Genomic DNA, 17,233 nt, shown 5'->3' with positions numbered 1-17,233 from the left:
GTGATCGGAGTAGGAAACTCCTTTGGCTTTCACAAAAAGAGTATGTTACAAAAGTATTACAGCGTTTCAATATGGAGGGGGGGAAGGCAGTGAGTACTCCATTGCCTCCATATGTGAAACTGAGTCATACAGATAGTCCCAAATCAGATGAGGAGAGGGCCATGATGGCCAAGGTTCCTTATGCATCAGCAGTTGGGAGTCTTATGTATGCTATGATAGCTACTAGACCAGACATTGCATTTGCAGTGGGAGTTGTTAGCCGGTATATGGCTAATCCAGGAAAGAGGCATTGGGAGGCAGTTAAGTGCATCATGAGGTACATGAAGGGTACCAAGGAGATTTGCATTTGCTTTGGTAAAGGAGACATGCGTGTACTTGGGTACACAGATTCAGACTATGCAGGGCATGTGGATAGTAGGAGATGGTTATGTGTTCACCTTTGCAGGTGGTGCAGTGTCGTGGATGTCTCGCGCACAGAAGTGCGTTGCTTTGTCTACCACAGAGGCTGAGTATGTTGCAGCCACAGAGGGTTGCAAGGAGGCTATATGGCTTGATCGGCTAGTGGGAGATTTGGGGATTCATACAGGTGTACCGACATTGCATAGTGATTCCATGAGTGCTATTCAGCTAGCACGGAATCCGGTCTTTCATGCAAAGACCAAACACATTGAGGTCAGGTACCATTTCATCAGGGAGGTACTTAAGGACAAGCGCATAGAGCTTGTCAAGGTTCATACAGATGATAACCCTGCAGATATGCTGACGAAGAGTCTACCTAGTCAGCGGTTTGAGTATTGTCGTGTATTGATGGGCATTGGATAGTATGCTCACTGGTTGTTCTCCCTTAAAGGCACATTGTCCTTTAAGTGGGAGGTTGTGGGGGTTAAAGGTCACTGTGCCTTAACCCCAGTTATGTACAATACTCAAACACATATATAAATGAATGAAAAAGAAGATTAGGGTGGTTCTGCACCCACCAAAACTTGTGTGGTTCTCTGTCTCTCTCTCTCGCTCTCTTTCCCTCTTCCGTTCTTGCTTCCGTTGAGAGCACTCTCACTTACTTGCTTGAAAAACGTTTTAGTTCTCAACAAGTATGCTTCGAGGCTATTAAACAATTGCAACTCACATTTCAATACTCAAATATTACAACAATTAAAACCATACAGTCTTCCTTTGACCAAGAACTTCTTTTCAAGTTGCATAGAATTAGCACCATAGATGATTACTACATCAACATGTGTAAAAGCATTACTGATGGTGGTTTAAAATGTGATTTCCTCATGTTACATTGGATAGCAGAGTGGATACAAAAAAACATAATACTCTGGTCACACGCAACAAGCCAGCCATTCCTTCAAATAAATATCAATCCTAACCTAGAGAAAATGCATTTCGTGTACTATGATACACAACAAAATAATAGTCACTATGAACCAGTAGTTATTAAAAATAAAATTAAAAGAAAATTTGAAACTTTGGAAAAGGATGTAAAAATACAAACTTCTAAAGTCCAACAAAATACAAAATTAAAACATGAGAACGAAGGTCCCAGCAACTACAAGAATCTAACATCATCCCAGAATATAGACACAAGTGTATCCATACTAGACAGAATATTGCATGAAAGGCAATTAGTGAGAGTACCCAATTATAGCTACAGTGTAGAAGATTGTCTTTTTGATAGTATCTCTTATATGTTAAAATTTTCTTATACAAGCCAAGAAATACGAAATAAAGCTACTTCAAAATTTAAAGAGCTTATCCAACAAATTGAACTTGCACTACAAATTGCACAAGTACACTTGACACACGATTACTTGAGCACCATACACAATATTGATACTATTGACCAATATTTAGCAGGTATGGCTATAAACGGTGCTAATGGCAGGCTATGGGGTGACTCAGTAATATTTTACTAGATCGCAAAAGCGCTTAATATAAACATTATTATTTGGTCTAGCTCAACAACTCACCCATTTTTAAAGTACATGTTCGAAAATATGTACACGTGCAATCTTGTATATTATGATATGTTTCAGAATAATGGTCACCATGAACCTATTATGAACATAGATGCTATACAAGAATACAATAACCTCGAAAGTATCCATAGAAATTCCAAGCCACCAAGTATTTATAACAATAGGATAAATCAAACACAACATAAAAGGATCTGTACATCATGGAGCGATGATGTTACTAATGATTTAAACTCTTTATTTCGACAAAACCAATAATTATCCAAGTTACAAGTATGCTCAATGTTCTTAAAAGAACACTCACAATTAAACATAACACCCTACTCTACAATTAAGCACTTACAATATCATACTTCAAAAAGAAAAAAACCTTGCAAACATAGAATCTTTAAAGCAAAAACATATCCAAGAAGTATGTATTGAAAAACTTGAGCCTTTTCTTAATATCATTTGTGATTGTGACCAACACGCCGTTATGAATTACCTAAAGAAGATTTTAGACACTCCTACACATGCTTGCTTTTGCTGCAAATGGTTGTCATTCGCTTTTCAATTAAAAGAGTGTTCCTCGAAAGGAATAAATTTTCTTGAACGTGAATTGCAAATGCAACTAACATGCAATGAAAAAGAAGATGCAAAAATTTGCATTGAAGGCTACAAGCAAATCAAAAAAGACAAAATACCAAAATACACGTCACCATACTACATCAAAATGCAAAAAAAAATGCCAAAATTTTCAAAGTTGAGTGAGCTAGAAGAAATATTAGTTGCTCCTAGAAACACATTTGGCCAAATACACCAATTTTTGAACTACAGGCAATACCTACTAAAAACTAGTATTATCAATGTGCCTACAAATACCAACATCATACAGACTGTACTTCCATGACCAGTAGAAGATACAACGACAATAGGTGTAGCAATAAAGTGTAAACTTGAGTACAAATCAATTTACATGAGTAGACACATTCAACCATATAAGGTCATGAAAGCTCTGCACATTCTTACACAAACACCACTCTATAAAATGTACAAAGTTGAGATCTCAAATTTATGGATGTCACAATTTCATCTAAATTATGAGTTAAACAAAACAAATCGAACATATGATGACCAACAAGATAACAATGATAATATTGAAATCTCTAATGAAGATGCCATCGATGCTTGTACAGATATACTTGTACATGGTTTCATAGACTCAGACGAATTTTTTGACACCACATCTAATATTATAACAATAGCGCCTTCACAGGAATACTATGACACCAAAAATTGATATTTTTAATTTGGCATTGGTATTGTTTTTCTCTATGTTTGATAAGAGTTTGAGTATCAAGTGATAGCCTAGCGGCTCTCACTTATTTCTATTTTCTATGCTATTATATGGGATGGAGAGGATGAGTGGAATGGCTCATTGTAAATACCATAGGTATGAATTATAAATACCTTGGTATGGGGTGAGAGTTATTTGTGTATGGGATATTATGGAGTTTTTAGAAAATAGGAAGAGTGAGTCATATAAAGAGGTGGGCTCATGTCCATGTGTTCCAATAATATAAGAGAGGCCACATGCCAAGCGTGTGGAAGGCATGTGGAGGAGTGTGAAGTCAAGAGGAATCCTTCTAGAACTCCTATGTGGAATAAGGAGGATGTGGACATGTGGAAAAGAGAGGGTCCCTATGGGCTCCATGTGAGGAGACTCTTGACTTTCTCAATATTTTAAGAGTCTTGAGCATCTTTTGATGGGACACATGGCAAGAGTGGCCAAAAAGGACATGGATGGTGACATACGTCCTTATGTGATTGATGGGGAAAGGAATCTACAGGCAGCAATTATAAATGGGTGAAGGAGGGTAACAAAATCTCTATAAAAGGAGCCCTCCTCTCCCTTTTTCATCAGAATCTCTTCCACCATTAGGCCTCATGTTGCTGTAGCTCTAGTCTCCCCAAGCCTCTTCCATGAGCCTTCTCTCCCTCTTTTAGATATTCTCTTATGTAGACTCTTGAGTCCTTCTCTCTCTAGTTTATTCTCTCTCTATGAGTAGTCTTGGAGCTTCCGCTCCCTTTTGTATGTATGAAACCTCTTCTTTTCCCTTGTGTTTGTAGTGTTGAGGTGGATTCTCACTCTATTTGTAATGAAGGTCACTTCAGGTTCTCTCTCTCTTGAGTGTCTCTTCCCTTTTCTTTCTTTCAAAGCCTTAAAAGTTCTTTCTCTTCGGCTGCTCACTGTGCACACATGGTCCATTTGTTTCCCGAGCCACTATGCAAACTTCTTCCTCTCTTCTAGGCAAAATCTATGAGGGGTGGATCGTTGATGAAGGTGGAGTCTTGAGGGAGCATCCTACTTAGGCGAAATTAGCCTCGGTGGAGGGTAGTTTTCATGACAGTTTGACCCCCTATTAGTTTTTTGCTCATAACTTTCTGCTCGATAGTCCGATTGTAATAAAATTTATATCAGTGCGAAGCTCTCTTCAAGGCGCATGTTTCTATGTGATTATATCTTGAATCAGATATTGCTGCAAAAAGTTATGAGTCTCTGTGTCTGACAGTCTGTTTTCATAACAGTTTTTACCCCCATCTAGTAAACTGTCCATAACTTTTTGGCCGCTTCTTTGTTTCTTACGAAACATATATCAGCGCGAAGCTCTCTTTAAGCCACAGGCTCTATGTGCTTAGATTTTGAATTAGATACTTCTGCAAAATGTTATGAGTCTCTGTGTTTGACAGTCTGTTTTCATGACAGTTTTTACCCCCTTCCAGTAAATTGTCCATATCTCTTCAACCGTCTGTCTGTTTTCAATGAAACTTATATCACCGCGAAGTCCATCTCAAGGCGCATCTCTTTGTGTGCTTTAATCTTTGATATCATGTCTCTACTGAAAGTTATAGGCCTTTGTGTCTAATGACAGTTTGTAGAGTGTTTTGAGCTAAGTATAAAGGTGTCTATGAAGGAGGTGCAATGTTTCCTCGGAATCTACCCATCCGACCTAATCAGCCCCTTCAAACTCCTCGATATATATCAGTTCATGTCATGTTAAGCCACAAGATCTTCTTTCAACAACGTATCGCTCTTCTCTTTGGTGCAGACCGGCTCGCTGATATTATGGCCTCTGCTGATCCTTTCCTTCTCCCTATGCTTGATTACAACATCACTTGGGATGTTACCATCTTCATTCTCATCTAAGGGAGGAAAGTATGGTGTGGTATCTTGGCATAAAAGCTTCTTTCTAATGTCTCATTCTCAATGATAAGTATCTTTGGCAGTTAGTTCGAATGCTGCAGGAAGTGAAGGGGTGCGTGAAGTTTACTACCCCCAACTTCATGTCACATCTTTTGGTGGAGACGCCGGGTACGTTTGGTATTGGATTCATCCCACCTTACTAAACGGTCTCGGGTATACTTGATTGCATGTTATGCCTAGAAGAGGCATGTGTTTGTATGAGATAAAGAAGATGCCTGGAAGAACTCCGTTAGAAGAGATTGCAACCCGTTTAAGAGAACTTGAAGATTGTGAAGGTGATGCTCAAGCGATTCGCACAGTCACCATGATCATATCCTTTATGTTTGCATTGTTGAATATGTTGGTGAATTGACAACGCCGGCAGCAAGCACAATGATAAATTGGGGATTGTTGATCCATGCACTGGCAGCTTGGTGTGAAGAAGAGTTGAGTCTTTGGGTAGTTTTCGACTATAACAGTGGAGTGGTGATTCTTAATGCTTTCGACTTCTTTTGCTATGCAAATGATGAAGATTACAATATCTTGAAGCTTTTATGTGCACTTCCTATTGTGAGAAGGGTGATTCTAGAATGCATGTATACACAATGTTTTCATGGTGCTGGTTGGTCACTTATTTTTGAAGATTTTGTTGAGGATCACATTGTGGAGGGATTTCAACAAGTGGTTATGCATAATAAGTTGGTCTTGGTATACTAAGGCTCTGTGGGATCTTGTTCAAATCTTGTTTGGGATATTATTTGGATCTTGGTGTTTCCTTTTTGTGTTTCATCACGGTGAAGATTCTAGTGTTTCGAGGGACCCAGGGGGAAGACCCGGAGTCTTATCTTTGGGATTTTGTTCGAGGATGCCGGCTTTCTGGATGGTCCATGAAGGATCGGGTGGAGATTTTGCCTGATTTTCTTGAAGGTGTAGCCTTGAGTTGGCATGAGACCTTGCCGGACTCTACCAAGGAGGACTGGGACCAAGTGGTGGCAGCAATGAAGCAGAGATTTGGGGCAGTGGAGTCGCCAAATGCTTTGATGTTACAGTTGGACTGGTTCTATCAAGGAGAGGGTGAGTTGGTCTCTGCGTTGGCAATCCGATATGAAACTTTATGGACAAAGTATGAAAGGGCAGCTTTGCGAGCTGTGGCATCTACATCATCGGCCCCTCAAAGTCTCTCAGGGATGGAGCACTTAAAGATGAGCAAATTTGTTATGGCTTTGGAGCCTCGTCTTCGCTCAAAAGTAATGAGTAAAGATCCAACAACATATGTGGAGGCGCTTCACATTGCAACCAAGAAAGAAGCTTCTCTAAAGATCGAATCCTCTTTTGTGTCTTCAACAGCTTCAACTTCTAAGGTGGAGGTAATGAGCACTCCTCAGGTCCCAAAGTCCTCTGAGTTAGATCATAATATCTCCCAATTGATGGCAGAGTTTGCTGATTTGAAATTGCATTTGGTTAATGCACGACAACCTAGAGCACCAAAGAGTGAAGATAGGCCTCGAGATAGGAGTGGGGTCACTTGCTATGAATGTAATGAAAAAGGTCACTATCGCCCCGAGTGTCCTAGATTGAGAAAGAAAGAAGAAAAACAAGTATCCTTGTTAGAAGCTTCTTCAGGGGATGAGGAAAGAGAGGTAATGATGGCTAAACGGGGGCGTGGTAAACCAAAAGAAGAAGAAGAAAGCAAGGAAGAAGTAGATGAGGAACATCAGGAAGAGAAACACCGTAGTAAGAAAAAGAAGGCATCTAGAAGGAGAATTAGCCAGTCAGACTTTCCTTTAGGACAAGGAATTGGAAGCTACGACTTGTTGTCCGACCTTAAAGAAAAGGAAGCTCATATCACCTTTGGTCAATTACTTGCTTTGTCTCCAAAACTACGGAAGGAATGGGGAAAACTAGCAAGCACAAGGGTGTCAAAGAAGAAAAAGAAGAAAAGTGCCAATCCTGTTGTTCAAAAGGTAGATATAGATGTTGGTGATGATGTACCTGTGGTTGATGTGATCATTGATGGTCAAGTGATTTCTAATGTGTACATTGATGGAGGTGCATCGATTAATGTCATGAGTGAGAAGACCATGATTGATGCTGATTTAAAATACTCTAGTACTACCTCTCCTTATCGCATCAAATTGGCTGACAACACTAGGGTTAAGACCTTGGGAGTTGTGAAGAATCTAGAAGTGGATGTATGTGGAATTTCTGTGCCGACTACTTTTCAGGTGATCCCTACCAAGCCAGATGCACGTGCCTATCCATTGATTTTGGGAAGGCCTTGGCTATGCAAGGTGAAGGCTGTTCAAAAGTGGGATACTGGACAATTGATTTTGCAGGGAAATGATAAGAAGGTGCGCTACAACATCAGAAGCCGCAAAAAGGAAGTTGTCAAGGAGGAGTCTTCAACATCAGAGAGTTCAAGCTCTGACTTAACCGATGAAGAAGAAGAGACAGGGTGTAGCTCCAAGGAGTCCAACTCAGAGGGTGAGGTGGAAGGAGTGGCCTTTGGTCTTTGTCTTGGTGCTGATCGGGATGAGTCAGCAAGGAACAAGGTGGTGGTGCAAGAAGATCCTGTAGAGACACTTCATGTGGAGGATGTGGAGCACATTAAACGACGCCAAAGCAATGAAGAGCTTCTTGGTGATTCTCTATCAGGTAGTGAGAAGCTCCAGTACTTAGATATGCTATATGATTTTCCATGTCTCTTTGCAACAAGCTATTCACAGGTTCGGCCAGTCTCTCTTGTGGAGCACAAGATTGAGTTGAAGCCAGAAGCAAGCCAGTTGTGCAACGCTTAAGGCGATTGGGGGTGATCCAAGCTGAGGCACTAAAGAAAGAGGTAACATAACTACTTGAGGTGGGATTCATCTTTCCTGTTGATGATTCAGAATGGATATCTTCTGTAGTTGTCACACCAAAGAAAGGAAATAAGTGGCGAGTTTGTGTGGACTTTCGTCCTTTGAATGCATGCACTAAGAGGGATCATTTTCCTTTGACATTCCAAGATGAAATACTAGACCAAGTAGCAGGGCATGAGATGTATTCTGTATGTGATGGGTATTCTGGGTACTTTCAAATTCGTATTCGGGAGGAAGATCAAAAGAAAACATCATTTGTCACACCTTGGGGAGTTTTTGCTTACAGAGTCATGCCTTTTGGGTTGACCAATGCACCAGTTACATTTCAAAGGTTCATGAGTCAAGTCCTGGAGCCTTACTTGGGAAAGTTCATACGGGTGTTTTTGGATGATTTTTGCATTTATTCTCGGGGCATAGATCACATGGAGAAGTTAAAGATGGCCTTAGCTAGGATTGATGAAGCAAAAGGGTGTCTAAATCCTAGCAAGTGTCATTTGGCTCAAACAAAAGTAGTCTTGTTGGGGCATATTGTGTCTCAAGAAGGCCTGCAAATGGATCCTGACAAGGTTCAAGCAATCATGGCATTGCCAAGTCCTGAGAGTGTCACTGGTGTTCGCAGAATTCTAGGAAAGAGCAAGTATTATCAACGCTTTTGTGATGATTTCACAGAGATAGTGCATCCCATGAACTTGTTGACAAGAAAAGGAGTTTCTTTCCAATGGGGTGTGGAGCAACAAGAGTCTTTCCAGCAACTTAAGGAGGCCATGAGTAAGGGCCCAATATTGAAGCCCCCTGATGGTCTCAAGACTTTTATGTAAATCCAAGTGTATCTTTGCATTCAGTTGGTGCTGTATTGCTACAAAAAGGAAAGGCAGGTAGAATGCAACCCATCTATTATGCCAGCCGACAGCTTACAGATGTGGAAACAAGGTATGAAGAAATGGAGCAGCAAGCTCTCTCTTTGGTGTTTTCCGTCAGAAAGTTTCGCTCCTATTTATTACCTCGACCATTTTTCTTCCTTACCTCTCAGTCTATATTAGCATATCTAGTTCGCAAGCCGAATCCTGGGGGGAGATTTGCAAAATGGTTGTCAGAGCTTCAAGAGTTCTCTTTCTCTTTTGTCACTGAAAATACCACTAGGTCCACTATGGCAGATTTGCTCACAGGACGGGAGGATCTAGGAGAAGAAAAGAAATGTAAGGAGAACATTAAAGATGAAAGGGATACACCACCGACAGCTTTTGTTTTGTATTTTGATGGGGCTTTTAGTCCTTCATGCCAACAAGGAGCCGGGGGGATAGTCTTGATGGATCCTGAAGGTCAAGAGGTATGGGCAAGAGGACAAGAGCTTCCAGGTATCACAACTAACAATGCAGCTGAGTATAATGCTTTGATTCTTGGTTTGGAGGGTTGTCTTCAAAGTCAAGTTAAAGAATTGGAAGTAAGAGGAGATTCTCAGCTTATTATAAAGCAAATGCAAGGGCATTACCAGACAAGAAGTCCTCATTTGAAGGAGCTTAATCAAAAGGCTATGGCACTATGTAGTCAGTTTGATTTTTGCAAGTTTGTTCATATAAACAGAAAAGAAAATCAAAGGGCAGATGAGTTAGCTAAAGCCATTGTAGTGCCAGACCGGGGGGTGGTTTCTTGGGTAGACACTGGATGGCCAAAACTACAAGATAATCAGAAATATGTGGAAGAAGGCATGTATAGGAGTTCTAGAAGGATTCCTCTTGACTTCACACTCCTTCACATGCCTTCCACACGCTTGGCATGTGGCCTCTCTTATATTATTGGAACACATGGACATGAGCCCACCTCTTTATATGACTCTCTTCCTATTTTCTAAAAACTCCATAATATCCCATACACAAATAACTCTCACCCCATACCAAGGTATTTATAATTCATACCTATGGTATTTACAATGAGCCATTCCACTCATCCTCTCCATCCCATATAATATCATAGAAAATAGAAATAAGTGAGAGCCGCTAGGCTATCACTTGATACTCAAACTCTTATCAAACATAGAGAAAAACAATACCAATGCCAAATTAAAAATATCAATTTTTGGTGTCACATCTTTCCCCCCCTAGCAGATCCTCTCTAGTACAGAAAGGGTCTGTTGGCCCTCAAGGTGGTCGAGCATAGAAGAATTTAAGGCGATACTCATTGGTGCATCCGGGTATCACCATGCCATCAACATCCTCAAGCTGATAGGTTCCATTTGTGACATTCATATACATCCTTATGAAGGCGTGGCCAAAAGTAACCAATCTCTGCTTCTGTTGTGGAGTTAACCCGGAGGATGTGGACATGTGGAAAAGAGAGGGTCCCTATGGGCTCCATGTGAGGAGACTCTTGACTTTCTCAATATTTTAAGAGTCTTGAGCATCTTTTGATGGGACACATGGCAAGAGTAGCCAAAAAGGACATGGATGATGACATACGTGCTTATGTGATTGATGGGGAAAGGAATCTACAGGCAGCAATTATAAATGGGTGAAGGAGGGTAACAAAATCTCTATAAAAGGAGCCCTCCTCTCCCTTGTTCATCAGAATCTCTTCCACCATTAGGCCTCATGTTGCTGTAGCTCTAGTCTCCCCAAGCCTCTTCCATGAGCCTTCTCTCCCTCTTTTAGATATTCTCTTATGTAGACTCTTGAGTCCTTCTCTCTCTAGTTTATTCTCTCTCTATGAGTAGTCTTGGAGCTTCCGCTCCCTTTTGTATGTATGAAACCTCTTCTTTTCCCTTGTGTTTGTAGTGTTGAGGTGGATTCTCACTCTATTTGTAATGAAGGTCACTTCAGGTTCTCTCTCTCTTGAGTGTCTCTTCCCTTTTCTTTCTTTCAAAGCCTTAAAAGTTCTTTCTCTTCGGCTGCTCACTGTGCACACATGGTCCATTTGTTTCCCGAGCCACTATGCAAACTTCTTCCCCTCTTCTAGGCGAAATCTATGAGGGGTGGATCGTTGATGAAGGTGGAGTCTTGAGGGAGCATCCTGCTCAAGCGAAATTAGCCTCGGTGGAGGGTAGTTTTCATGACAGTTTGACCCCCTGTTAGTTTTTTGCTCATAACTTTCTGCTCTCGGTAGTTCAATTGTAATAAAATTTATATCAGTGCGAAGCTCTTTTCAAGGCGCATGTTTCTATGTGATTAGATCTTGAATCAGATATTGCTGCAAAAAGTTATGAGTCTCTGTGTCTGACAGTCTGTTTTCATAACAGTTTTTACCCCCGTCTAGTAAACTGTCCATAACTTTTTGGCCGCTTCTTTGTTTCTTACGAAACATATATCAGCGCGAAGCTCTCTTTAAGCCGCAGGTCTCTATGAGCTTAGATTTTGAATTAGATACTTCTGCAAAATGTTATGAGTCTCTGTGTTTGATAGTCTGTTTTCATGACAGTTTTTACCCCCTTCCAGTAAATTGTCCATATCTCTTCAACCGTCTGTCTGTTTTCAATGAAACTTATATCACCGCGAAGCCCATCTCAGGCGCATCTCTTTGCATGCTTTAATCTTTGATATCATGTCTCTACTAAAAGTTATAGGCCTTTGTGTCTAATGACAGTTTGTAGAGTATTTTGAGCTAAGTATAAAGGTGTCTATGAAGGAGGTGCAATGTTTCCTCGGAATCTACCCATCCGACCTAATCAGCCCCTTCAAACTCCTCGATATATATCAGTTCATGTCATGTTGAGCCGCAAGATCTTCTTTCAACAACGTATCGCTTTTCTCTTTGGTGCAGACCGGCTCGCTGAGATTATGGCCTCTGCTGATCCTTTCCTTCTCCCTATGCTTGATTACAACATCACTTGGGATGTTACCATCTTCATTCTCATCTAAGGGAGGAAAGTATGGTGTGGTATCTTGGCATAAAAGCTTCTTTCTAATGTCTCATTCTCAATGATAAGTATCTTTGGCAGTTAGTTCGAATGCTGCAGGAAGTGAAGAGGTGCGTGAAGTTTATTACCCCCAACTTCATGTCATAATACCATCCACTTGGATTTTTCAAAGATGAGGATTGTGAAGAATTGAACTTTCTGAAATTATTCTATGGCAACGAGAGAGGGGAAAAAAAAAAAGAAAGACTCAACTACCAAAAAATAGCACAATGGGAATTAACAATCCAAGACCGATGATTAGCTATGCATATTACTAATATATTTTTCAAGGTGATCAAAGTTATGATCCAACAAATTGCATCATCATCATGGATCTGGCTTCGAAAAGGAAAACTCAAAAATAGAATCATTTAAGTACAAGAGGTTAAAACAAAAGCAAACCTCAATCGAATATTACAATCAGACATACACTACCGTGACCTGCAACGGTTGCATACATCACTAGATTACCTTGAACAATTGTAAAAGAATCTATTTGCCATGATACGTCAACTTGGTCTAGACCTACATTTTTTGTGACGTTTACTAGCGTGGAATGCCATTGGGAACCTCTCCAACAAGCTCTACAAACACTAGCAAAAGACAATAACAACCAAGATAGTAGTAAAGATAACGTACATAAACTAATTAGACAAGATCCCATTACATGTGCACGTTACTACTCACATAGAACTTCTTCAATTAGAGAACTTTTAAAACACACAAAACACATATACGGTGAAGTTGAAGATTTTTTCTTCGTGGCAAAATTCCAATCACACGGAAGTGAACACGAACATGGTTTACTATGGATAAAAAATGCACCTACATACAACCAATCAAATAATGATGAAATCATTAAGTTCGTAGACAAGTATATTTCATGCGATAGAGAACTTATCGATGAATAAACATGAAATATACAAACACACTATCACACGCATGCAATGTAGAAAAAAATGTATAACAAAATGCAGATTCAATTTTCCTCAACCACCAATTAAAGAAACTACGATTCTGGTCCCTGATAAAGACATAAAGAAAAAAGATCTTGAAAAGGCAAAAGAAATATTCCAATTCCTAGAAGCATACACTGAAGAAAGTAAAATTAAAACATTCGAATAATTTTTATCCGCCTTATGCTTAGATGAACAGGCATACAAACAATCAATTTCTGCGACATTAAAACATCCAAGAGTGTTTTTAAAACGTAACCTAGCAAACATGCGTACCAATCCTTTTTCATCACAACTTATAAATCTATGGACATCTAATATGGATACTCAATATATCTTGGTGGATCCGTATGTAGCTGCATCGTACTGCACATTGTACCTCACAAAATGTGACAATACAGTGATAAAAACTGTTAACACAATGATAGAGAAATGCAAGCACGAGCACAATGATGCTGCTACACGTATCAAGCAACTTAGTTCAGCATTCCTAAACATGCAACAAATGTCTGCTCAACAAGAAGTGTTTATAATACTCTCACTACCCCTGCACCATGCCTCTAGATCATTCCAATTCATCAACACGGCACCTCTGCAAGACCAATCTTTTGTGTTGAAATACAATTACGAGCTCCAAGCCTTACCTGATAATTCCACGGACATAATGTGCACATCCATTATAGAAAAATACAAGGCACATCCCTCTTGCCTTGACAATTGTACCCTATCCAACATTGTTGTCTTTTATAATTACAACGAGAGCTTTAAAAAGCGAAAAAAAGACAGAATCATAAGATCAATAAAATACAATAGACACCGCAACCCCAAAAACTACTACAGAGAGATGATCTTACTGCTTGTACCTTTTCGACAGAATGAAGAAAATTTGAAAGGTTCATATACAACATGGAAGAACTTCTACAGTCTCCACATTGATGGTATAACAAATAATGCAAAGAAATACACACATTCTTACTGTAACAACGAAGAATCTAGATGGAATAACTTTGAAGAAAATGCTCATCTATTGTCAAAAGACAACCAACAATAACTTCATAAGCTCAACACCACTCAACTTTCATGAGAACTATATCAAGTTAACTTATGCTGTAAATGTCGAGTTATATAACTTGACCTATGAAGAAGACAGCAAAAAGGCCAAACAAAGCATGCCATCGTTCTAGTTACTAACACCAAAAGGAGTTACTCTATCCTGAGATGAATACTACAAAAAAATAAGACAACTAAATCCACAACAACGCCAGATTTTTTATGACATCGCATTCAAGTTAACTTACCAACAAGAACAACAACAAATATACACATTCATCACCGGAGGAGCCGGTACTGCAAGTATGCTCGTAAATAGTTCAATCAATAATTGATCCTTTCAGGTACGTTCATAACAAATTTGCATCACTACTTACTTAGATTGCTTCCCTTTCTTTCACATCTTAACTTTTATTAAACCAAAGCCACTTTTACTAAACAAGCAGTTGTCTTTACTAGCAAAGTTCCAATGATACTAAACAAGTCTTGCTATATTTAATAGGAAAGAAGTCAACTTCTTGCAAAAAAAAAGCCAAAGATCCGAGCGATAAAGCCACTAATTGAAAGACAGGTAAATTGCATATAAAGTTATGTATGCGTTGAAGGTGTAAAAACTTGAATCATGGCTATAGTCTAACATGCTTTCTTATAACTCGTTAACAGGTCGCATCAACGACAAGATCAATGATAGTAGTGCACCAACAAAACCGCAAGTCCAAATCTTGAATCTATTCACAAACCCTATAAGCAAAGCATGATCTGCTTCTTTGGGAACATCAAAGTTCTTAGCCACATTAAATGATAACATGATGTAATCTACAAGATTCGTCTCACTATACCAGCACAATCAAACACTTCAGTATCATGTTTTTAAAGCTCCACACAACTTATACCTTTCTTCAAGTTGCTCTTTCGAAATGGTAAATTTCCCATATCACTTTAATTAATTTAAATTTCCAACTCAAAAGATTCTTGCAAAAAGAGGAGACACTTTTAAAAAGTTAATAAAATTTTGGTTCTATTCTTTCCTCTAGGGACACTGCTATCGACACCCCATGCCCCTCGTTTTGGTCTCCATCCAAGGAGTGCCTAAAAGACTACTTTCAGCAACTTTCAGGGTTAAGGTTCCACCCCAACTACTAGCAGGACTTTAGTTATCAGTGGACCTCCCTAAACTCTGTCATTGCTTCCAGATTTTAATATTTTGCCAACGGGATTCCATACAACTGCTTGGGCTTTCCTGAGTGTAGACACCGCACTTGAAGTAGTGGTTGCCAATGCCAGGGTTGCTCTGGCTTAATTTCAACACCCCATCCAAATACACCTCCATCTGCTTCGCATCTGCGTTGTGGATCACGTTCAAATGTACCCATCGATCGTAAATTCCACTCCCCACCTTCGCCTTTGCACCTCCATAGGCTACCAGATCACCACCGTATACCCTCAATTGCATGGCCATCGAGATTCCCTGAGCGTTGCCCATCACCTGCATTATCGCCATTCCCGTGCTGCTGGAAGGCACGTAAAAATCGCCTTCAAATTGCCACACTCCCGAGGTGTAGTCCACCCCCTGAACATAAAACCATCACCATGTTTTCCCATGTAGCAGTTAAGACGAGTTAGGACGGAGCGACACAGAATGCCCACGACTTCTGAGGAACCACTGACCTCAATGCGCATCTCCGTTCGAGGCTTCGTCGGACTGCCCTGTTTGAAAGGGGGATCGTCACTGAACACCCACATGGTGTGCACGCCATTTTGATAGCTGTAACGCTGGCTCAGACTCTTATTGTAAGGCTTCTGGATGGTGTATGTGAAATTTTGTTCCGAGAAGCCATCTGTGGGAGCGGCAACTGCAAACTGCAGCGTGAAAGATGAGAGAACTAGCAGGGCGAGCAAGTATTTGGCCATGAAAGAATGAGTGAAGAGTGTCAAGAGTGTTCTCACGCTTTTATGGATATTCAGGGCAATTTTTCATCGTCAAATGGTCAAGGAAACGTATAACTAAGTTCGACTTCACACCCTGTTCAAACTCCTTTTCCCGTGTGTTCAACCTGTGTGACACACACACCGTTCGAACGACTTTTCCCGTTTGTTCGAACCTACTTTGCCGTGTGTTCTAAAAAAGCCGCTTTGAATAGGTCAAACTGAATACACACCATTCCAACTTGTGTTTTAGAACAAGATGGATTACATTTATGAGGCCTGCCCTGATGTTTTGATTGAATGTTTGTCACTGTAGTGTAGACCAGCAGACCAATATATGAAGTTGCTTCCTCATTTGTGATTTGTTGTGCTTTGTGTTTTCCCATGGAAAGTCCTTCTGCTCGATGTATAGTTCTTGCTGTGCAGCTACTGGATGGGAAAATGGGTGTAACAAATGGCGTTGAGGTTGTTCTTCCCCACTTGAAACCCACCTATGATTTGTAGTAAAAGAGTCCATGTACTTGGTGTATTCATGTTCTATAGAAATGCATTGTCATGTACGTCTCCTAATTCTAGTGTCAAGGAACTCAATCCAGACCACCGATGGCCTTTCCTATGTTTCTGAGTGTTGAAAGATACCATCATCCCCATTAACAATGTTATTGTCAATTTCAAGATTACTAGAACGGATCTCTTCCAGGCTTCAAATTCAGTTGCCCGCATGCAACCCTTTTGTACAGCTCAAATTATTTGGCATCTTTAACCTATTAACCACGGACACAAGAAAAAAAAAGAGAGACATGTGGTTGCTTGGAGGAGAAGAGCATGCCACGTGTCACAAAGGAGCTCTTGGATGGAGGCTTGGAGAGGGGAGGAGGTGGAAAGACAAGAAGCAAGCTTTGAGTGGGGAGGAGATGGAAAGACAAGAGGCATCTTTAGGGGGAAGGAGGAGACAAAAGGTCAATGGAACGGAGGAGATGGAAGTTCAACTTTGGGAGGAAGGAGGAGATGGAAGGTTAATGAAATGAAAGGAGGAGATGGAAGGTCTCAGAGCCATGGGTTAAGACCTAGCAAAAATTTCAAAAGCCAATCCAAGTATGCAAGGTGAATTGATTAGCAATTTAAGAATCAAAAATCCACCTTCAGATGGGGAGTGGTTGAGGATGGTCATGCATCTTTGCCCGTGCAAAGCATGGGTTCAGTACTCGTCTTCATTGTTTGGCTACGAGGGGAGTCAGATGTAGGAATCATTCAAGTAGTCTAGGTCATCATTTGAATGTTGTTCGACATGAATTCTACTAAAGGTGTTAGGAATTGTTAGTTGCTTTGATGCATTGGTTGTGTTAGCTCGT

General features: G+C 40.2%; 1 protein-coding gene across 1 annotated transcript; it reads right to left on the bottom strand.

Moving 5' to 3' along the window:
* Positions 1 to 14,972: 14,972 nt before the first annotated feature.
* LOC147895467 (citrate-binding protein-like) lies at positions 14,973 to 16,049 on the bottom strand. Its single transcript, XM_087384187.1, has 2 exons — positions 15,624 to 16,049; positions 14,973 to 15,525 (listed from the first exon to the last, which is right to left on the bottom strand). Exons 1-2 carry the CDS (start codon positions 15,864 to 15,866, stop codon positions 15,136 to 15,138), a joined length of 633 nt encoding a protein of 210 aa, XP_087240313.1. The 5' UTR covers positions 15,867 to 16,049; the 3' UTR covers positions 14,973 to 15,135.
* Positions 16,050 to 17,233: the final 1,184 nt, after the last annotated feature.

Source organism: Dipteris shenzhenensis, chromosome 13 (assembly GCF_047967505.1).
Source record: "Dipteris shenzhenensis isolate YYH24624 ecotype China chromosome 13, Dip_SZ_1.0, whole genome shotgun sequence".
NCBI classification, from domain to species: domain Eukaryota; kingdom Viridiplantae; phylum Streptophyta; class Polypodiopsida; order Gleicheniales; family Dipteridaceae; genus Dipteris; species Dipteris shenzhenensis.
The sequence above is the reverse complement of the archived record's forward strand: the minus strand, read 5'-3'. Positions and strand labels throughout refer to the sequence as shown.

Coding starts and splice junctions, on each gene's coding strand:
- LOC147895467 (XM_087384187.1), bottom strand. CDS start 15,866: ATGGCCAAATACTTGCTCGCCCTGCTAGTTCTCTCATCTTTCACGCTG. Junction 15,526..15,623: donor GAACGGAGATGCGCATTGAG/GTCAGTGGTTCC, acceptor TTTTATGTTCAG/GGGGTGGACTACACCTCGGG.